The sequence below is a fragment of the Cydia splendana genome, chromosome 1 (genome assembly GCF_910591565.1).
Source record: "Cydia splendana chromosome 1, ilCydSple1.2, whole genome shotgun sequence".
Classification (NCBI taxonomy): domain Eukaryota; kingdom Metazoa; phylum Arthropoda; class Insecta; order Lepidoptera; family Tortricidae; genus Cydia; species Cydia splendana.
The window spans coordinates 8,864,408-8,886,354 of record NC_085960.1 but is presented as its reverse complement, the minus strand read 5'-3'; the positions used below and the strand labels follow the sequence as shown (position 1 = coordinate 8,886,354).

Sequence of the window (21,947 nt, the reverse complement as noted above, 5' to 3'; positions counted from 1 at the left end):
TGTCTTGTTTATGTCCTAAATATTAAATTCGTCATGGCATGTTCTTAGCCTTGCATTATGTTTTAATTTGATTTGTTTAATAATTATACCACTCACCACTGTCCTTAGAATATGAATAAATAAACTAGTCTACTATAATATCCTGGTCACTGAAATGGAACTTAATGAATCGACACAGACATTATGTCAGATTTAACTCTTCTTGATCTACCTTTTGATATTTTATCTAAAATCTTCAAATTTTTAGCATTATCAGACCTGAGCAATGTAATGCTCACTTGTAAAACTTTGAAGACCTTTATTACAGAAGACAATACAATTTGGAGATCTTTCACTAACCTATTCGTTCGCAACAGTGTCGATAACAGGTATAGTTTTAAAAATAAGAAAGAATGGTAATACATTTTTATTACAGTGATTATACTGGTTGTATTATATGAATATAAAGTAAACATTATAATTCTTTCCTCTTTTTTAAACAAATATTTTTTCCTAACCAAAACAACTGTATTTTTAAAATAGATGGTGATTTGATAATTACTAATTCTTGTTAACGTTTTATTTGCAGGTCCCAGCCACTCTCATCCTATTCATTATGTAGAGTTTCACGAAATTGGTGTAATGGAATTTACAAACAGGTAAACAATATTTTTTTATTGCTTATAATAGCAGTATATTGTATGTACAGTATTGAAGTCATGTATTTGAATTATATTACAAGGCATATGTCATTATATGATTTCCAGAAAACTCTCCGTTATAATACAAAATACATGCCCTGGGTGAAGTTTCACAATTCAGAAGCTGTGCTGATAGCACTTGGATCAAAACTATGTTGCTATCCTGTCGACCAACAGGGTTTAAAGGATAGTGGATATATATGGAGTGTGGAAGTACCAAAAGTTAAACGAAATGACATAAGAACAAATGATATATCAAGATTTGTGGTTAAAAATGGTCTCCTTGTATGTGGAAATAGGTACTCAGTAAACTTACAGATATATTTCTGAGATTTGTTTAAATTACATTTTCATCCTTTTAATTCTTTACAGAGATGGATGTGCTATTGTTTATAAATTTAAGGGCACAAGGCAAAAGCCGTACTTGCTCCACCATATCCAAGACTGTCATGACGGGGGCCAGTCAGAAGTTTCTGCAGTGGAACTGATTCATACTGGAGATGTGTCCATTGCAGTCACTGCTTCATGCACCAGTCCTAACCTTTGCTACTGGTACAATAATGGAATAGAGCATGATATGAATGCACCTGCAAAGTTAAAGTTTTATAAAAGTAAGTTTTTATATTTTTACTAGCCATGTTTTTCATATAATTGGGTATATTTAATTGATCAAAATGCAATTTTTTCAGCTTCAGATATAATCAGAGTACCAAACCAACGTATTGTGGGTTTGAGATGCCTATCAGTAAATAAATCACAAACTAAATTAGCTATTGGCCCAGATGGAAATAGTAAGCCTCTTTTAGTTGATGTCACAATGTAGGTAATTTTACATTTAATACTTTTTCTGAAGTAATTAGTTTATCAATTGTGCAAAGACATTAATTATGAACAGCATTAAACTCCATGCTACAAACAGTATTGAACCTTGTTAACAATGTAATCATTATTTTCTTTCCCAGGTCGAAATTTGTCTCTTGCACCAATATGTCCCCTGATATAAGGCAAGCAGTGCGAGATGTGCAGTGGCATGATGAGAACACAATTGCTTATGTCACGCATGCTGGGAAACTGCAACTCATTGATACTAGAACTTTTGAAGTTGTAAGTACAAAGTATTTTTTTTTACTATAATTCCATTCTGTTTCATTCTTTAAACTTATTAACATTAATATGTAAAAAATAAATTAGGTGTTCAAAACCTTGTGAATTTTTTTAATAAAACTTAAATGATATTCTAGGTATATGATTCAAAGGACCCATTCTTAGTGACCCTGTACTGTGTGAAGACTGATGGTGACCGTGCCATCCTAGCGGGTGCTGGAGAACACTCTAGATGTGTGCTGTATGATCAAAGAAATGCCAAATGTCATGTTCAGGTAACTGTTTTTGGAAGACATTTGAATCATGATTATTGTCATAGATTCTCGAATCCAGCAACATAAAAACTAGTTTGATGTATTCAAAAGGTACTTAAATACACAATACAGTACGTAGCGGCCCCCTTTATTAAATATCTCGTTAAATCGTCGTTAAATTTAAATAATCATGCTAGTGTGCATGTTGATGGGCTCTTAATTTGGCAATAACTTGAAAACCGTGCTACTTTTACTGGGGTCATGTTAAGTTGGTTTGAGTCCTCTTGGCCTGGTCTACATCCAGTGTAATTGTGACGTGTCATTTATGGGACATCCTGTATCTCGTGAAACGGAAAACCATCCTTGCTCGGGGCCGACGTCATTTAACCTTTTGAACGCCAAACGGCGCATCTATTTGCCGTGCCACTGACGCCACGGGGGTAAAATTTAGTTTTGTGAATAAATAATGCCAACCTAAAAGTGGGGTGTTTTTCAATAGATTTTCATCAAAAAACGATCGACGTCAAATGCCGTCTTTGGCGTCGTTGTCACGATTTTGCGTTGACGTCAATTGCCGTCTGTGGCGTTCAAAAGGTTAATAAGCCCTATAGCTGACAAAGGTTACAGGATAAATTGAACCTTAATACATTGTAATAAAGTTTACTATGGCGTGTTATATAAAATAGTGGTAGCGGTTAAAAGTTTTTGCAGAATTCTTACATAAAATGAATTTTACTTATTTTTTTCAGATGTACTTCACTTCAAAGAGGCCTTCGCCTGTATACGGTTTAGATTTCGACTCAACTAGGCTTATAGCAGCAACAGACCTCAATCTTGTTAGTCTTAACTTCAACATAAGAGCTGACAAAAGGAGACAGCGAGATTATTCTTCCTTTGATTTTAAGATTGCTTAACTTGCGGTTTGTAAATAAAAGAAAAATCGAATTAGGAATAAAATTATAATATAAAATCGTTTTATCTATGTTTTAAAATCCTGAGCATGCCTACTTCCTAAAGACCACTAAGGCATGAGTTGTAAAAATCTATTGTCCCGCGTCGGTGTGGCATACACAACTTTTCTCCTCAGGGACAATAATTATATTCCAAGGACAAACAAGTAAAATAACAGGAATAGTTATTTGTTTTACAAGGGGGCAAAGTTGTTGTTTAACCGCTCGTGCTAATATTGATACCCGAGCAAGCGAAAGATTCCAAAATTGAACCACGAGCGTAGCGAGTGGTTCGAAAAATGGAATCTTGAGCGTTGCGAGGGTTTAAAAGCACGAAGGTTAAACAAAATTTGCCCCCGAGTGAAACACAAAATTTTTCACCACACCTGAAGCAAATATTACTTAAATGTAAAATATCAAACAAATTCAAATGAATGTTATTAAATATTTATCATCCAAAATCATCATTAAAAGTAAATTCTACCAGTAAACATAAGAAAACAACTCAAAATTTGCATTTGATAACTTTGCCTCACATGTGAATCTGATCCGTTTTTGAAGTGCAAAGTAAGCCTTTCCGAGCTGGTGTGGTGAAAAGTCTTTTGTCCTCGTGGACAATATAAGCAAATTTATACGAGAATTAGTTATGCAAAAAAAACACACACCCAGTGCCCCTGCTGCAACTCCCATTCCGCGCTGGCGTTCGCGCGCGCAAGTCCATTTGACTCGTGCCTAAAAAAACCCCTCCTCCACGCGAGCCAGGCGAGCGCAAGCCATGCCACGAGCCAACCGCTTACACTCGTGGCTTGCACGCGAATGTAAACCGGGCAAAAGTGATAGAGAGGCAGATACCGAATTTCGCTTTTCGCGGGAGGCCCTTTGCAATCTGCATGGAATCGGCTGATTAGAGCAGAGCGTTTAAAACCGTGACTGAAATATACTCTTGACAGCTGTCATCTGTCAAAATCAATTTCCATAACCTTATCAATCAATTTATACAAACCAAACATTCCTTGGCAAATTCTTTCCGAAAACAATAATGGAATATAATCATTTCATTAAAACCAGTTAAACACCAATCCTAAGGAAGATGTTTACACGTAGACTACTAAGTACTATAAAAACAATATATAGGGTGCATAGGACGATTAGACAAAAACTACGTATAGTTTCACCGGTTACATTACCCTTTCTCACGCAAGTCTCCTGCGAAGCAAACCAAAAAGATGAGCAACCAGTTATTTCGGATGAAGAGAAATTGGGACATGAATTTCTCATTCGCCAGGCAACTACTGTCAATGTAAATGCTGCCACCCAACTACTCACTGTGACTATGGTTGCTATACAGGACACGAGCGAGAGGTTAGTGTAATTGACTAATTGTTAAGTGAGACCTTCGCTAGCGCTCGGGTAATAACATAGCACCATTCATAAAATACCTAAGCATTTTTTAAGGATTCTGTATTCATTGCATTATATCTTGTATCAGTGGGGAGACACTCCTGACTTCGATCGAACTCGGCTCCGTTCGGCTCAGCATTGCTCCGAGCAATTATTAAGGCTGGCGTCCACTAGACTCGCCGAGGCGAATCAAATCGAATCGCAATAATTCGCCTCCCATATTTTTACACAAGAATCGGCGCGCCGCGGCTCTTCGTCAATGGACGCAGTTGCATAGAAAATATAGGAGGCGAATTATTGCGATTCTAGTGGACGCCAGCCTTTAGGGTTGGCACCACTTGACTTCCTTTTGCGTGCACGACCACAGGTAAGATAATCACTTGAATTTTGACAACCCTAAATAGCCAAAAGGGATAGTGCATTTATTAGAAAGGGATAGCATGATTCGACCCTGAACCGCTGTCAAAGTTCGGGTTTGTAGGAAGTGTCCTTTCTGTATGGTAGTACTATTATTTCTTCTGTGCTTATATGTACAGTGGTCTTAATTTCAATTATCAAAATTGTATTCCAGATTAAGAGAAGCACTGTCCAAGGAAATCTGCTTAGTAAAGCAAGCACTAGAATGGGGAGAAGATAGCACTCCTCCTCAACACTGGGATCAGCTGGTTGCTGTGCGAGGATCTCTCTGTGATCTTAAACATAATCTTAGGGTTCTTTTGAGTAAGCCCATATCAGATTGATGCCTTTTCTTGAGTTTCCTGTAAATATGCCTATAATATAAATAATTTTACTTCACAGGTTATATGGATTATGCAGAAAAACTAGCAACAGTTGCTGCAGAAATATCTTACTTGTCTGGTAACATTGCTGCATCAGATGCCATTTGTGAGAGAATAGACCATGCATGCAGGTAAGTGTTACCTTGGAGCCAACAAAATCAAATCTTGTATAAAAAACCTTTATTAAAGCATAATAATAATATACTTTTATACTAACATTATCAATAAAGTTCAACTATATTTTCTTATTTAATATCAAGTTGATCAAAATAACAAATCATTTCTTTACAAAACTAAGTGAAATTGCCTTTTATATCTTAATGAAAATCAACATGAGCCACTTCTCTGGCTCTCAACATTGTAATAAGATTTTAAAATATAACAATTATAAACTTATAGTTAGTGAATAAAATGTATGTGTATGTGTATATACATGGTGGCAGTAGTATTGTTTGTGTGCAGGAGCTGTAACGCACAAAAGCAGCAGACGCATGCGCTGCAGCAGGAGTCGCTGGAGGTGCAGCAGCAGGCCATCGCTGCCGCCCCACAGCTGCAAGAGAAACTGGTTGAACAACCTTCACAAGCTGTAAAGCAGTGATTGTGCTACTTAGAGACTGTTCTTTTTTTCATTGTTACAATACCAAATGACATAAGTTATTTTTACTTATTAGCCAATCTCTGGTGGCCAACTAGCTTAAAGATATAATAGGTAATTAGTAGAATGTTTGAAGTTAAAAATACGGAAATTACTTCATCTTGTAAATAAAGTCAATTAAATTAATTGAAAATGTTAACAAGCATCATTCAAGCATTTTTATTCAGTTTCATCTGTCCTGTCTCTACTTAATCAAATCTTGCAAGTTAGTGAAGTTAGATTTACCATTTACCTGAAATTAAGCATAACTTCATGCAATGTTCTTGTTCTTTCTCGCGTTATCCTGACTTTTTGCCACTGTTCTTAGGAGCCTGGTGTCTGCTTGGCAACTAATCCCGAGAATTGGCGTAGGCACTAGTTTTTACGAAAGCGACTGCCATCTGACGTTCCAACCCAGAGGGTAAACTAGGCCTTATTGGGATTAGTCCGGTTTCCTCACGATGTTTTCCTTCACCAAAAAGCGACTGGTAAATATCAAATGATATTTCGTACATAATTTCCGAAAAACTCATTGGTACGAGCGAGCCCAGGTTTGAACCCGCGACCGACCTCCGGATTGAAAGTCGCACGCTCTTACCGCTAGGCCACCAGCGCTTTTTAGTTAATGTCATGTTATGGACCATAAAACAACTTGACCTGAGTTGACATAATATCACTCATATCAAAAAGAGCGTTAGAGTAAGGGTGGTATTCACCTTCTTTTGTCCAATGTATATTGCGTCTCACATTTTGCTTTAATGAGAGAGTGAGAGGCACTGACATAGGACAAAGAAATTGGACAGGTGGAATACCACCCTAAGCCACAAATCTAATAATATCCATCATTCTTGATTGGTCCTATGGTACCTATTTAAGGAGCTTGTGACCTATTTACTTGATGAGATCCAAAATTAGGAATACAGTTATGCGCAAAGACAGTGGGTACCTTTTTTTTAGAAGGCGGCATCCTTGTTGAGGTGCGTCTCGATGTCGACGCGGCAGATGGGGCAGTGCTTGTTGGTGCTGAGCCACTGGTCCACGCACTCCATGTGGAACAGGTGCATGCAGGGGAGTCGCCTGCGAGATACCATCTTATTATTATTGCAAACGCAAAGACAACCGGATCAATTAGTAATTCCATTAGGTAATAAAGTAGTGCGGAGTGTAGCTGCTGATATTTTTAATAGTTTTCACTACTTCTAGAGCCAGTATTTTTCCGTGGCAAAACGGCCGAGGTAAGTAGAAATACGAGGAAATTCAACATTTAAAACAGTAAAGTTTAGTTTACTTACGCCTTACGGTGAGGCGCAATGCCGGTTTAGTCTGGCAATCTCCGATGAAAGTTATGGGATTTTCAGCAGAAGTTACTAGCCTAATGATGTGCCATGAGGCTCAGAATATTAAAGGAATACTAGGATTCACATCAATCGGTCGAAGCGGCGCGAGCCTTTCTTAAATGTGTACCGTGAAATATATTCAAATTCCTTTAGTCAAGCAATCCGTGCGCCGATTCCGGCCGTTCGATGCGAAACCTACATAAAGCGCTCGGATCGTGGGGATATTTCGCGTCGTCGTGCTAAAAATAAAGTGTCACCTGCAGTGGGAGTCCACCTCGAAGATGGAGAGGCAGATGGTGCACTTCTCGTCGGGCATGCCGGGGTGGCGCGGGTAGGCGTGGCGGTACGTGTTGCGCTCGATCACCGCCAGCGACGCGCCCCGCGCCGCGCGCCGCGCCACCGCCGCCTCGCGCGACATCGCCTCCGACAGCGAGCCGTAGCCCTGCCACCACACCACACGTCAACCGTCGGTTACACTGACGCCGCGGACTGGACCACGCACATCAATGTCTACACTTGAATGAATCCATTTACGAAAGCAGCGACGATCGCACCGCCAGTCGCGAGTGTCCAGTCCGCGGCCTAACGATTTCACCGATTAAGGGTCGGTAGCACCAAACCGTCTGTCACCGTGAAACGTTCGCAAAATTTTATTGTATGAGAATTTTCATAGTTCTCTGTTGAGTGATGTTAATCAGTCTGTTAAGAACGGCTGGTGCAACTGGCCCTTAAGACATAATGTTTAATCTGAAATTACTTCATAATCCAGAAGTCTCCTTGTCCTCAAACGGCCGTTAACCTTTTCGACGCCATGTCAAACACAAAAGCTGTCACTCAGACGCCACGTCACCGAAGTGTCAAAACTGAAATTGAACTTTATGCATATGCACGTAGGTCTAATGTTGCTCTGTGGTCTGTGACCGATTAATCGGTCTTTGGCGTTGAACCTGCGGTGCGGATATATCGGTCATTGGCGTCCAAAAGGTTAACCGATTTTTTTATACGACTTTCTAGTTAGTTTCCATTTATACAGCTATTACATGGTATGTGTGCTATTTTACATTTTTAAAGAAAACAATTATTTTTCAACTAACCTATTGGGACTACAGAAAGAAACGAAAGTAGGACCAATAAGTACAACATAACATTTACCGAAGGATGTATGGAGATATGTAAGTGTGGCGGGTACATCTGAAGGTAGTGGTGCATGTGGTGGTGCACGTGGGGACCTTGCCTGCAATCATATACATTTCATTAATGCTATATTTAGACGCACCCATTTCATGACACAAATTCAATGTACATATGTACATTGTAAAGTTTTAGTTAATTTAATTCATATTAAACATTATCACAATGAACATAATTATGTATATCCAAGAAGGGTATTAGAATAAACTCACATCATTGGTCTTGTTGATTCAAAATCGACATTAGGTCCGTTTGTGTCTAGCCGTTCGAAGTAATCAGGAAACTGAAATAATAGTTCATTTTAAATGGGGTTGGCCGGTCGAAGTATTTAGCAGATTGCGCCATCATAGCTTGCCCTGTCAATCCCTGGAATAGGGAATATTAGGCAAAGCTCTGCGTAGGTGGCACCTTTGTGGCACATACAGTAAACAAACCACATTGACACATCACACGTCACGTCAATCACATGGCCTACCGCGAAGCAAAAAAATCGAAATTTCGTTATCTAATCTCTCTATCACTCTTGCATATTCAAGCGATAAAGAGGCAGATAACTAAATTTCGATTTTCGCGTTTACCGGTAGGCCCTTGTTAACAAACCGCCTTGATGCATCAATGTCATATTTTATTGTCTGTGAAAACTTGTCAAAAAATAGTTTAAGGCACAGTATGTATAAGTTAGTCTACGAATTTACTGAGTCGGTAGTGCTGCACTCTGGCGGCAGAACATTGCAGTAATATCCCCTATTGTGTCAAATTTTGTTTTTTTTTTAATGACCTGGATGCCAGCCCTTTAAACCAAATCTCATAGAAAAAGGGGTAAGCTATGATGGCGCCATCTATGCAAACCTTTGACAGTTGCCAACCCTATTCCAACACATAAAAGACGTATTGTCTTTCATTCAAATCGGATACACTCGTTATGATAAGTTTGGTTGCTTGGTTACTCAATTGAAGAATAAAGGAGGATAATAAATGTTGCAGAAATACATAGAGTATCGATAACGATGTCCTTGCCCGATGTTAAAGTAACTATAAATCCCACCCAAGTTTCAGAACCCCAGCCGTACAAGACTAAGGGTCGGTTGCACCAAACTGTTCGTATCGTTAAAGAGTTCGCTAAATTTTTATTTATGGAAAGTTTCATAGTAAAGCGCCGGAGCGCGCCTGCTGACGTTGATCAGTCTGTCAAATGTGGTTGGTGCAACTGGCCCTAACAAGCGCGTATAGCTATGCACTGACTCACCCCGAGCACAGTGGTGGGCGGCGGCGGGAAGTGCGCTAGCCCACCGCCCGCTGCGTCTCCTGCGGGGAAAGGGGGGGGGGGGACGGGACTCACCCCGAGCACAGTGGTGGGCGGCGGCGGGAAGTGCGCCAGCCCGCCGCTCGCTGCATCTCCTGCGGGGTCAGGGGGGGGACTCACCCGGAGCACAGTGGTGGGCGGCGGCGGGAAGTGCGCTAGCCCACCGCCCGCTGCATCTCCTGCGGGGAAAGGGGGGGGAGGGGGGACTCACCCCGAGCACAGTGGTGGGCGGCGGCGGGAAGTGCGCTAGCCCACCGCCCGCTGCATCTCCTGCGGGGAAAGGGGGGGGGGGGACTCACCCCGAGCACAGTGGTGGGCGGCGGCGGGAAGTGCGCCAGCCCGCCGCTCGCTGCATCTCCTGCGGGGTCAGGGGGGGGACTCACCCCGAGCACAGTGGTGGGCGGCGGTGGGAAGTGCGCTAGCCCACCGCCCGCTGCATCTTCTGCGGGGAAAGGGGGGGGGACTCACCCCGAGCACAGTGGTGGGCGGCGGCGGGAAGTGCGCCAGCCCGCCGCTCGCTGCATCTCCTCCGGGGTCAGGGGGGGACTCACCCCGAGCACAGTGGTGGGCGGCGGCGGGAAGTGCGCTAGCCCACCGCCCGCTGCATCTCCTGCGGGGAAATGGGGGGGGGGGGACTCACCCCGAGCACAGTGGTGGGCAGCGGCGGGAAGTGCGCCAGCCCGCCGCCCGCTGCATCTCCTGCGGGGTCAGGGGGGGACCCACCCCGGACCCACCCCGAACACAGTGGTGGGCGGCGGCGGGAAGTGCGCCAGCCCGCCGCTCGCTGCATCTCCTGCGGGGAAAGGGGGGGGACTCACCCCGAGCACAGTGGTGGGCGGCGGCGGGAAGTGCGCCAGCCCGCCGCTCGCTGCATCTCCTGCGGGGTCAGGGGGGGGGACTTACCCCGAACACAGTGGTGGGCGGCGGCGGGAAGTGCGCCAGCCCGCCGCATCTCCTGCGGGGTCAAGGGGGGGACTTACCCCCAGCATAGTGGTGGGCGGCGGCGGGAAGTGCGCCAGCCCGCCGCCCGCAGACTCGCGCGCCATGCTGCGTCGCTGCATCTCCTAAGGGGACCAACCAGTAATAAGTATCGAAGATACACGGGCAAACTTGACTTGAAAAGTTGACTATTACTGCAATATTTGCTCCTTCTGTATACAGAATAAAACTGCGGTTATTCGTTGGTATTGATAACGATATGGTCCACTGGATAAGTATTAAGGTCATAATAACGAGTTTAATTAAAATGTAAATTTTGAGAACCATTGATAAGATATACCTAATGCTATGGAGGTATGCTATGTCGACAAGTTAGGGAAAGAGGTATGTTTCATACATACATAACTAAATGAAAAACCTTTTCTAGAATATTACATCTTGTATTTTTCTTTTCGCGATTGATCCCCGCTAATACCTACCAATCTCTTATTTTTAGTGGCGCTCTGTAAATAATTGAAACGGATAATTTACCAGCATATGCCGTTGGCTGTGCCACAACTGCTCGTGCACGCGGTACGGTGGTGCCGATACGTCGCGAAGAGCTGGAAATCAATGAGATTCTCATTAGTCTGTCTAATAATAATGTTTGATAGCTGTGGCTGTGCTTTTGAACACGGTGCAGAGTTAGCTTAGACGGACTCTAATTTTATTTTATTTTATTTTTATTTTATTTTATTCGGGATGCTTACTGCCTAATATACATAGGTTAATAGACTTATCTACTATATGCATATTACAAGCTTCCACATATATAATGCTAGATAACATAAATATAAAGGTCTCAAATTAGCAGAATATTACACTATATAGGAATATTCCTGATAAACTATGAACGCAAACTTAAGTCAGGTAACGTTAACTATCTATTGAAAATAATATTTTTAACATTATTAATCTTGCTGTGAAACAAATCTACATCGGGCATATCATTAAGTTCATTAAATAACCTAATTGTACGAGGGAAGAAACATTTTTTACGAATGTTATTGCGAGAAAGAGGGATGCGAAGCAAGGGTCTTCTGCGCAGTTGCGAGACAGGTATATAAAATTGTACTTTGCTCACAAGATCCGGGGAATCGACTATACCTTGGGCAATTTGCCAATCGTCTCTTAAATAAAGGGACAAGATGGAATTTTTTGCATGACATAGAATAGTTGTCCATAGATAGCTTAAATTTAAAGGAGAGGAATCTAACAAACTTCTTCTGAATTTTTTCAATATTTTCTGCATACACCTTATAGAACGGGTTCCATATTTGAGAAGCATATTCGAGTTGAGATCTTAAATAGGCACAGTATATGATTTTAATTGTTTTCATTTTTTTAAAGTCACCAGCAGAACGAATCAGAAAGCCAAGAGCTTTATAAGCTTTGTCAGTTTTCTACATGCTCATTAAAAGTAAGTTTATCATCATAAATGACACCTAGATCCCGGCAGGACTTTTTAGTTAAGTATAAGGTTTTGTGATTTAATTTTGTACACACTTTTATAAACATTTCTTTTCCTAGTAAAACTCATACTAAAGCATTTTGAAGCATTTAAATCTAAATTGTTGTTTTTACAATACAAATCCAGTCTATCTAAATCGTCTTGCAATAATTTTGCCTCAAATTCACTATTAACTATTTTGAAGATTTTCATATCGTCCGCATAAAGCAGAAACATACTATTGATAAAAATTGATTAATATACTGTTTATGAAGGAAGCAGTAAAAGACCAGTCGAATCTTTAATAAAGTCCACAAAAAAGACAAAGCGTGGTGTAAAGCTGCATCTTTCTTGTTATTTAGACCCCTTAAGGGGCCCACTGATTAACAGTCCGCCGGACGGTATCGGCCTGTCAGTTATTCGGAACTGTCAAAATTGTGTTCTAACTGACAGGCCGATACCGTCCGGCGGACTGTTAATCAGTGGGCCCCTTTAAAGAAGTGTGAATATACTTTTTGCAAGCAAAAAACAGAACAAATGTTAAAAAATATATAGTTTTATAATAGAACAGAAAAATCTTAATATTTTGCAGTAGCTTGTAAGAATTGCGTAGATAGGTATAATTATTTCTCCCAGTCATGTATTAAGGTGTATGTACTAAAACAAAACTCATAACTGACCATTAGTAGACCTTATGTCGCTTGAATAAGGTTTACGAATGAGTACGTATCAATGTGTGAACGTGCGATGGGCACGCGATGGCAGTGAGTGACTCACGGTGCAGGTGCGGCGCGTGGTGCGCGCGCGGGGCGCGCACGAGCGGCGCGTGCGCATGCGGCGCGTGCGGCGCGCAGCAGCAGCCGCGGCACGCCACCACGCATCCACCGACGCGTACCCTGCAACACACCACGTTTAGCGCTGCTTAATACCACTCGTGTGGCATAACTACACCCTTCGCGATTGGGCTCATATGATTCGTTGTGACGTAAAACTGAACGTGACGCTGTATGCAGCGTCAATCGCCAACCAGAGAGATCCAAGCCTTAAAACACGTGAACCGACCTAGTGCGCATGAAATGCTGCGCCGGCGGCGCCTGCAGCAGCAGGTCGGGGCGCGGCTGGGAGAAGCAGGCGGCCGGCGCCGCCGCCGGGCTCGGCGCGCGCGGCGACGTCAGGTCAATCACCTCGCGCTGCAAACAAGACGCTCTCAACAGTCTCAACACCAGTGGAGTACAATAAACAACAAGCTTATAAATACTCTGACGTCATGAGAATACGCAGAACAATATTTTGAGGAAAGGAAATATGACCTTGCTTTGTTCAGGGTTTTGTACCTCAAAAGGTATAAAAGGTACCCTTATTTATTCAGTTTTAGATCTGGCCATGTCATCTGGACAGACTTTGAGTTTTAGTTTTAGTTACTACAATTACACATCCAAGTAATGATTTTAGACATTTTTAGAAAAAAATCTTATCACTACAAAGTACACGACACAATATTCGTACTTGTCAATAGAATAACATATTAATTGAAAGTGTAGTACTTGTAGAACACACATGCCGTCTTATCAGTTCACGCTCAGAGCGGTCGGTCCATTACCGGCGCAGAGCGCGGCCGTGACTAATGCCGACCACACTCCGCCAGTCACGTCACGAGTGATAACAAACTCTCAATAATTTACTTATACTAAGCACCTACGTAATTTACTTTATTTAAACACACCAGTTTATGTGTGTTAAATTATTAATTATTATATAAACACACATAAACTGGTAGAGAATGCCATTTAAGTCCGCCATTAATACATATACTATTATTATATTAATACATATACTTGATTGTTAGGTACATTAGGTACTAATTTAATAATGGTAGATTATTAGTAAGTTGTGCTTGAGGGGATGAAGTAGGTAAATTTCCAGTCATTTACCACTTTAGAGAATACCCTGACTAAGCATTTAATGCACATCTATATAAAAAAATTATACTCTCGCAAGAGAATGTCATTCAATAACTAACAGCCCCTTTTGTTTATTTATGCTATGCTTAGTAAACTTTTCCCGTCTTCTGAACTACTGAAGCGTTTTTCATTATCAGAGGCATATAGAGGCCGAGTATTGACAGAGGATGCCGTATTAATGGTGTAGCTACTTACAAAACTGGGGTCTTCTTCCAACACTTGTACATCGTCATCTGAACTGGAGTCTGACACCCAATCCAACTGCAAATCTGGGGCCAATAATGTCTCATTTCCAGATGATGTGGAACTTTCTTCCTACAAAGCGTAAAATATATGTTTCAGATTATTTTTGTGATAACACTGATAACATTACATACAATATACATACAATCATCACTACACCTTATAAAACAAAAGTCCCCCACCCCGTCTGTCTGTTTGTATGTATGTTAGCAATAAACTCAAAAACTACTAAACGGATTTTCACCTATCAGTAGAGTGATTCTTGAGGAAAGTTTAGGTGTATAATTTGTTAAGGTTTTGTGTAACCCATGCAAAGGGGCGGGTCGCTAGTGCACTATAAGCTGTAGACAGTCTTAGAAAACTATAAAAACATATCTTGAAAATAAAGCTGACATACTCAGTATAGTTACCTTATTATTAACATTTATAGGTTTACTATCTGAATCTGGTGCACTTCTTCCAGAGCTGGGGCCTGGTTGCGGCGAGGGCTCCTGGCGGTCGCCCGCGGCGTCCACATCGCGCCGCCGCTGCAGGTCACCCTCTGCCTTCACGCTCACTTGCTCCTCTACCCTGCTGCTTTGGGAACTTGACTGTCCCGGCTCAATTTTGACCTGAGCTTGTTGAGATTCTACTTTAATAACTGGAACCTGCACTGGTATTGGTTCACTATTGGGTGCAGCTGAGGCACTTGCTTCTTGTTTAACTGCTATCTGAGTGACAGGCTCCTCCTTGATCCGAGATGCGGTTGGATTAATGTTGACAGTGTTATTATGAACACAAGGCCTGATTCTGTGATGGTGATGGTGGTGGTGTTGTAGGTTTTGTGCTTCTATGTGGGAAGGGTTGTTGTGACAAAAGTCCCGATGGTGCCCAGAGTGAGTGTGCATGCAATTTCCATGAACATGGTTCATGGAACAGGAGCAATGTGGCCCGTGAGCATTAGCACAAGTTCGATTTTCTTGTTTGACATGGTTATTGTGCACATAGTGGGTGGGCTGTGTGGGAGTAGTGTAATGCCCGTTCCCCAGTCTTCCCGCACACACATGCCCGGGCTGGCTGTGTCTAGTCATCTCTGCGTCTCCAGATGCTTCCGTAGCAACTTCAGTTGGTTCCCTCTTTATCTGAGGAGAGGCCAGATCCAATGCACCATTTCCACTACCAGAAGCAGCATTGACACTGTGGACAGGGTATTCTGAGTCTGCAGCTTGTTGCTGCTCCACACTGTTGTCACTCTGTCTTTTCCTTGGAGTCGAAGTATTGTCTTCTTCTTCTTCTGAGCTTACTTCAATCAAGTTTGGATTGACCTCATTCTCTTTAGATTGTCTCCTCCGTGGAGATATATTCAGCTTACGGCTTGGTCTCTCCAAACTAATGGAAGTGGCATCTAGAAGATTAGAAGCAGCAGACATACGACTGCCAAAAATATTTTCAACGGCAGGTTGTAAAGTTTGATATGTCATATGAGGGATAGTATCCCGTGAAGAAGGTTCAGCAACAGGAACTGTATAGTTTATTGGATGATTTAAGAAATTCCTGTCATCACTAACCACAATTACATTATTAGTGTTGTGTGGTCCAACTACATAGTCCCGTGTGGGCCGCACACTATGCCCATAATGAGAGTAGCTGGGAAAGTATAACCCTCTTTGTTGGTTCATAGGCATAGGCTTAGGTTGGTACCTCATGTTGAGATCTGGTATCCTTCCATGACCAATAGATGTCATGGGGTGAGCACCATCAGTACCAGTAACCCCAAGCATATAATCTAGTGAGCTGGAGCTATCTGGCAGCGGCTGGTACTCATCAGGAATGGGTGTACGCGCCGAGGCGGGGTGCGGCAATGGCGTGATGTTTACTTGAAACGCTTGGGCAGGTGATGTGGAATTAACGTAATTCGATGAAATGACACGTTTGGGGGCATGGTCGCTTCTGCCAGACGATATGGCCTCTTCAGGCGCCGGCAATACTTCCACGTCGTCGTCGCTCTCGGCGAACAACGCTTCGCATTCCATTTCTTCTACAAATACACAAACACGTGAATAGTGAGTAAGAACGAAACGACCAATAAATAACAATATGCTACGTATGTTTACTATTTATTTACCATGCCTTGATGGGTTGTCAGATGCTGAAGAAGTAAACGCCGTGTCCAAAATAGCGGCCAGCGATGACGGGCCGGGCATGTCCCACACGGGACTAGATTGCTCACCTTCGTAACCCTTTTCAGTCATTTTTGACCAGTGGTAATTATATCGTCATAATAAGTTGTTCACTGATGACTTATCAAAGCAGGCGAGTAACAACAGACATTTTAGATAAACTATTTTTACACTGTTTGTGATATTTTACTCATTGATTATATGTGAATTACGCATGACTTACTTAATTTTACTATATTTATTTTCATTATTCTGGTAAAATACGATACTAATTTCAGACACAAGTCACAGAACAGACTAAAATTTTGCAGTTGCCATAATAAAAATAATATTCTGCTTTTATTTTTTGGTCCAATCCTATTTCAGCGGGTCCAACACAAAGAGTAGTTAGTATAGGTAATATAATTATATTATGGCTCCTCTTCACGTTGGGCCAACGCCAACGAGACGCAGCCATGCGGTAGAATGAGATAGCAATATCACTTGCTCCCTCTAACGCATAAATGCGTCCCTCGTTGGCGTTGGCCCAACGTGAAGCGGAGCCATTATATGTCCAACACATACTTAGAGGTACAATAATATAGAGAGGAAACGGGGGAGGAGCCAAATGACCGAACGAGATACACTTATAGAACTTTCAGTAGGAGTAGCAGAGAAAGCGGTATTATTGCTTGTCCTTGTCACAGTCTCACTTTTTGTTAGTTCCCCACCATAAATTTAGTATGGTAATATGGTTTATGGTGGGCAACAAATAACCCGACCGAATTACGTCGATTATTGTTTTTTGATATAGATGGTCAACATAGATTTAATATATAGAGATCCCGTCTCAGCGAGCTGTCACTGTTGCCACTTTTGTTTAGTGTACGATTAACAATGAGGCCCACCTTGCTGTAGCCATGTCGATAAAGTCATATCGATAAACTATCGACATTTCTTGCAATTTTAATTTTACTTCAAAGGTTTAACGATACCTAAAATGAACAAAAACGCTTTTTTTCTTTATTGTGGTTATCAGATCACTATTTTATCGTCACGCCCCAGCAGGGAACCAAGGAAAAGTTCAGATATTTAATTAAAATACATAAATACCTACTAAAATATGTGTTCCGCAATAATTGAATTATTTTATTAGATTATAATATATTAATTATCCATTAGCATTTCAATTATGTTTATGTTTAACGAAGATATTGAAGCTTCAATTAATCGCTATTTCGTTCCGCTGTGTAGCGTTTATAGATATATAACATGATTAAAATCGACTTTTCACATCCCTAAAAGAGCACACATATACGCTTTTACGCACACATACACAGCCTGGGCGCATCAAAAAAGGCAACACTCCATCTTGTCAACAGTATGGTTGTCCTTTTTTGATAAACGGCATTTTTAAAAGAGCGAGGAGAGAGAAATGATACTAGTTGCTGCGCCGTCAAAGAGAACAGAAAACGTTGGGCCCTTGAGCCCATTATATTCTCTTTGCCCCAGCCACCCTAAACGCACTGTTCAAAAACGATTACAAAACCTATACGAATCCGAACTTTAAAACATTATGGATTGATTAATTTAATTAGTTGAACCTAAGCAATCTGTTGCAAGGTAAATACAGAAAACCTACAGCGAAAAACGAAATTTCTTTATCCGCCTCCATTACTTGAATATGCAACAGTGATAGCGAGGCAGAAAACGAAAATCAAAATTTCTTTGGCCAAGCTCGCACCACGACTTTTTGTCGCGCGATAATTTAGTCGCAGAACTGTAACGTATGTGTTTATATGGCAGTGCACGCATATGCGACAAAAAAATCGCAGCGATTTTAAAATTGTGATTTGTCACATTTTTCCGCGACTGCTCGCGACGCGATTGTCGCAAAGTGATAGTCCGGTGGCTGGCTGCATGAAACAAACCTCATCAAAAAATAGAATATACCTACCCTGTAGAGGTACCTGACATTTAGTAGCTTCCAACGCACTTGGTCGGCCTAGGCTTAACCTGGCAGATTTTGTACAAATGGCAAAAACGTTGGACAAAAATTCATCAAAAAAAACCTCATCAAAAATTGAATGAAACTTGTATGGTAGGATACCTGACCTTGAGGACAGTAAAAAAAAATTGGTCGGCCTCACCTTAGCCTGGCAGTTTTTGCAGTCCGACCAGATTTATTGGGTCACGTGAGAGCTACAATTTACATCATCGAAAAATAGAATGAAACAAACGGATTATAATAGCTAAAATAAGCCTGTTGACGTATGTTTTGGTCGGCCTCACCTTAACCTGGCAGTTTTTGCAGTCCGACCAAATTTATAAAAAAATCATCAAAAATTTTTTATCGAAAAATCGTATGAAACTGGTATGGTACGATGGCTGCCTTTGAGGACAGTAAAAAAAAGTGGTCGGCCAAATCCTGTGTTGGCAGGTTCCTGTGTCCGACCAATTTTGTGGTACCACGTGAGAGCTACAATTTTACCTCATCGAAAAATAGAATGAAACAAACGGATTATAATAGCTAAAATTAGCCTGTTGACGTATGTCTTGGTCGGCCTCACCTTAACCTGGCAGTTTTTGCAGTCCGACCAAATTTATAAAAAAATCATCAAAAATTTTTTATCGAAAAATTGTATGAAACTAGTATGGTACGATGGCTGCCTTTGAGGACAGTAAAAAAAAAGTGGTCGGCCAAATCCTGTGTTGGCAGGTTCCTGTGTCCGACCAATTTTGTGGTACCACGTGAGAGCTACAATTTTACCTCATCGAAAAATAGAATGAAACAAACGGATTATAATTGCTAAAATAAGCCTGTTGACGTATGTCTTGGTCGGGCTCACCTTAACCTGGCAGTTTTTGCAGTCCGACCAAATTTATAAAAAAAACATCAAAAAAATTTTATCGAAAAATCGTATGAAACTTGTATGGTACGATAGCTGCCTTTGAGGACAGTAAAAAAAAAGTGGTCAGCCAAATCCTGTGTTGGCAGGTTCCTGTGTCCGTCCAATTTTGTGGTACCACGTGAGAGCTACAATTTACCTCATCGAAAAATAGAATGAAACAAACGGATTATAATAGCTAAAATAAGCCTGTTGACGTATGTCTTGGTCGGCCTCACCTTAACCTGGCAGTTTTTGCAGTCCGACCAAATTTATAAAAAAATCATCAAAATTTTTTTTATCGAAAAATCGTATGAAACTTGTATGGCACGATAGCTGCCTTTGAGGACAGTAAAAAAAAAGTGGTCGGCCAAATCCTGTGTTGGCGGGTTCCTGTGTCCGTCCAATTTTGTGGTACCACGTGAGAGCTACAATTTACCTCATCGAAAAATAGAATGAAACAAACGGATTATAATAGCTAAAATAAGCCTGTTGACGTATGTCTTGGTCGGCCTCACCTTAACCAGGCAGTTTTTGCAGTCCGACCAAATTTATAAAAAAATCATCAAAATTTTTTTATCGAAAAATCGTATGAAACTGGTATGGTACGATGGCTGCCTTTGAGGACAGTAAAAAAAAGTGGTCGGCCAAATCCTGTGTTGGCAGGTTCCTGTGTCCGACCAATTTTGTGGTACCACGTGAGAGCTACAATTTTACCTCATCGAAAAATAAAATGAAACAAACGGATTATAATAGCTAAAATAAGCCTGTTGACGTATGTCTTGGTCGGCCTCACCTTAACCTGGCAGTTTTTGCAGTCCGACCAAATTTATAAAAAAGTCATCAAAAATTTTTATCGAAAAATTGTATGAAACTGGTATGGTACGATGGCTGCCTTTGAGGACAGTAAAAAAAAAGTGGTCGGCCAAATCCTGTGTTGGCAGGTTCCTGTGTCCGACCAATTTTGTGGTACCACGTGAGAGCTGTAGCTAAATTTTAAAATTTTACCTCATCGAAAAATAGAATGAAACAAACGGATTATAATTGCTAAAATAAGCCTGTTGACGTATGTCTTGGTCGGCCTCACCTTAACCTGGCAGTTTTTGCAGTCCGACCAAATTTATAAAATAAAACATCAAAAAATTTTTATCGAAAAATCGTATGAAACTTGTATGGTACGATAGCTGCCTTTGAGGACAGTAAAAAAAAAGTGGTCGGCCAAATCCTGTGTTGGCAGGTTCCTGTGTCCGTCCAATTTTGTGGTACCACTTGAGAGCTACAATTTACCTCATCGAAAAATAGAATGAAACAAACGGATTATAATAGCTAAAATAAGCCTGTTGACGTATGTCTTGGTCGGCCTCACCTTAACCTGGCAGTTTTTGCAGTCCGACTAAATTTATCAAAAAAATCATCAAAAATTTTTTTATCGAAAAATCGTATGAAACTTGTATGGTACGATAGCTGCCTTTGAGAACAGTAGAAAAAAGTGGTCGGCCAAATCCTGTGTTGGCAGGTTCCTGTGTCCGTCCAATTTTGTGGTACCACTTGAGAGCTACAATTTACCTCATCGAAAAATAGAATGAAACAAACGGATTATAATAGCTAAAATAAGCCTGTTGACGTATGTCTTGGTCGGCCTCACCTTAACCTGGCAGTTTTTGCAGTCCGACCAAATTTATAAAAAAATCATCAAAAATTTTTTTATCGAAAAATCGTATGAAACTTGTATGGTACGATAGCTGCCTTTGAGGACAGTAAAAAAAAAAGTGGTCGGCCAAATCCTGTGTTGGCAGGTTCCTGTGTCCGACCAATTTTGTGGTACCACGTGAGAGCTACAATTTAACTCATCGAAAAATAGAATGTAACAAACGGATTATAATACCTAAAATAAACTTGTTGACGTATGGCTTGGTCGGCCTCACCGTAGCCTGGCAGTTTTTGCAGTCCGACCAAATTTGTGGTACCACGTGACAGCTACAATTTACCTCATCGAAAATAGGATGAAAAAAAAAACGGATTATAATAGCTAAAATAAACCTGTTGACGTATGGCTTGTTACGGACGGCTTTCATAAATTCAATGTGGCAGTGTACGGCAGAATCCACTTGCATCAAATTTGATGCAACACATTGTGGTTGGACATTAAGAGATGAAATGTATAAGATCAAATGGTTTGAAGGACACATAACGCCTTTGCGAGTCAAAGAAATAACAATAGATAAGTCGGAGTCTGGGGAAAGTTCGTCAGACTTCGACTCCGAAGATGATTATGATTAACAATAATTATTAACAATAAAAGGGTTATTCCCACTAGTTACCACCAAGTTCTGACATCTGATTTGACAGTGACAGCAACTCCACTATGGAGGCGCTACCTGGCGTGATAAAATGTCAGTTATGCCTCCTCATTCTATCTGTAGTGGAAAAGTAGTATATACGATTCAAAACTTGTCAAAAATCGATGAAAACCTTTTTATTTTTGACATCTGTGAGACATCATCTCAACGTAAGTGTTATTCTGAAACCACGTCAGTAGTTAGAAAACGTTATTTAGATATTAGATAGATTTATGAATAAAATTTGAACTGAATGTTTTTTTTTTTTTTTAAAGCCCTCTAAGACCTCCATTGACTCATTTACTTATGACTTTTTT

At 41.0% G+C, this 21,947-nt stretch overlaps 3 protein-coding genes across 3 annotated transcripts; 2 read left to right on the top strand and 1 right to left on the bottom strand.

Annotated features, from left to right (window-relative positions):
* The first annotated feature begins 2 nt into the window (after positions 1 to 2).
* Positions 3 to 2,995, top strand: LOC134790423 (uncharacterized). Its single transcript, XM_063761193.1, has 8 exons — positions 3 to 368; positions 569 to 638; positions 747 to 979; positions 1,053 to 1,291; positions 1,370 to 1,499; positions 1,643 to 1,784; positions 1,922 to 2,059; positions 2,788 to 2,995. The coding sequence occupies exons 1-8, from the start codon at positions 184 to 186 to the stop codon at positions 2,950 to 2,952; spliced, it is 1,302 nt and encodes a 433-aa protein (XP_063617263.1). The 5' UTR covers positions 3 to 183; the 3' UTR covers positions 2,953 to 2,995.
* Positions 2,996 to 3,979: 984 nt separating this feature from the next.
* On the top strand, positions 3,980 to 5,821 carry LOC134796075 (uncharacterized). Its single transcript, XM_063768012.1, has 4 exons — positions 3,980 to 4,350; positions 4,961 to 5,109; positions 5,188 to 5,299; positions 5,631 to 5,821. Exons 1-4 carry the CDS (start codon positions 4,079 to 4,081, stop codon positions 5,764 to 5,766), a joined length of 669 nt encoding a protein of 222 aa, XP_063624082.1. The 5' UTR covers positions 3,980 to 4,078; the 3' UTR covers positions 5,767 to 5,821.
* A 911-nt stretch (positions 5,822 to 6,732) lies between these two features.
* LOC134790412 (E3 ubiquitin-protein ligase Arkadia-like) lies at positions 6,733 to 16,717 on the bottom strand. Its single transcript, XM_063761182.1, has 11 exons — positions 16,370 to 16,717; positions 14,676 to 16,282; positions 14,218 to 14,337; positions 13,124 to 13,251; positions 12,839 to 12,957; positions 11,104 to 11,174; positions 10,614 to 10,697; positions 8,543 to 8,613; positions 8,292 to 8,373; positions 7,397 to 7,581; positions 6,733 to 6,879 (listed from the first exon to the last, which is right to left on the bottom strand). Exons 1-11 carry the CDS (start codon positions 16,494 to 16,496, stop codon positions 6,756 to 6,758), a joined length of 2,718 nt encoding a protein of 905 aa, XP_063617252.1. The 5' UTR covers positions 16,497 to 16,717; the 3' UTR covers positions 6,733 to 6,755.
* Between the last annotated feature and the right edge of the window lie 5,230 nt (positions 16,718 to 21,947).

Excerpts from the sequence above, each read along its gene's own strand:
- LOC134790423 (XM_063761193.1), top strand. The coding sequence starts at position 184 with ATGTCAGATTTAACTCTTCTTGATCTACCTTTTGATATTTTATCTAAA. Across the intron at positions 1,785-1,921 it reads ATACTAGAACTTTTGAAGTT|GTATATGATTCAAAGGACCC; the intron begins GTAAGTACAAAG and ends ATGATATTCTAG. Across the intron at positions 2,060-2,787 it reads ATGCCAAATGTCATGTTCAG|ATGTACTTCACTTCAAAGAG; the intron begins GTAACTGTTTTT and ends TATTTTTTTCAG.
- LOC134796075 (XM_063768012.1), top strand. The coding sequence starts at position 4,079 with ATGTTTACACGTAGACTACTAAGTACTATAAAAACAATATATAGGGTG. Across the intron at positions 4,351-4,960 it reads ATACAGGACACGAGCGAGAG|ATTAAGAGAAGCACTGTCCA; the intron begins GTTAGTGTAATT and ends ATTGTATTCCAG. Across the intron at positions 5,110-5,187 it reads TAATCTTAGGGTTCTTTTGA|GTTATATGGATTATGCAGAA; the intron begins GTAAGCCCATAT and ends TTTACTTCACAG.
- LOC134790412 (XM_063761182.1), bottom strand. The coding sequence starts at position 16,496 with ATGACTGAAAAGGGTTACGAAGGTGAGCAATCTAGTCCCGTGTGGGAC. Across the intron at positions 14,338-14,675 it reads CTATAAATGTTAATAATAAG|GAAGAAAGTTCCACATCATC; the intron begins GTAACTATACTG and ends TACGCTTTGTAG. Across the intron at positions 8,614-10,613 it reads CGCCCACCACTATGCTGGGG|TTTCCTGATTACTTCGAACG; the intron begins GTAAGTCCCCCC and ends CTATTATTTCAG.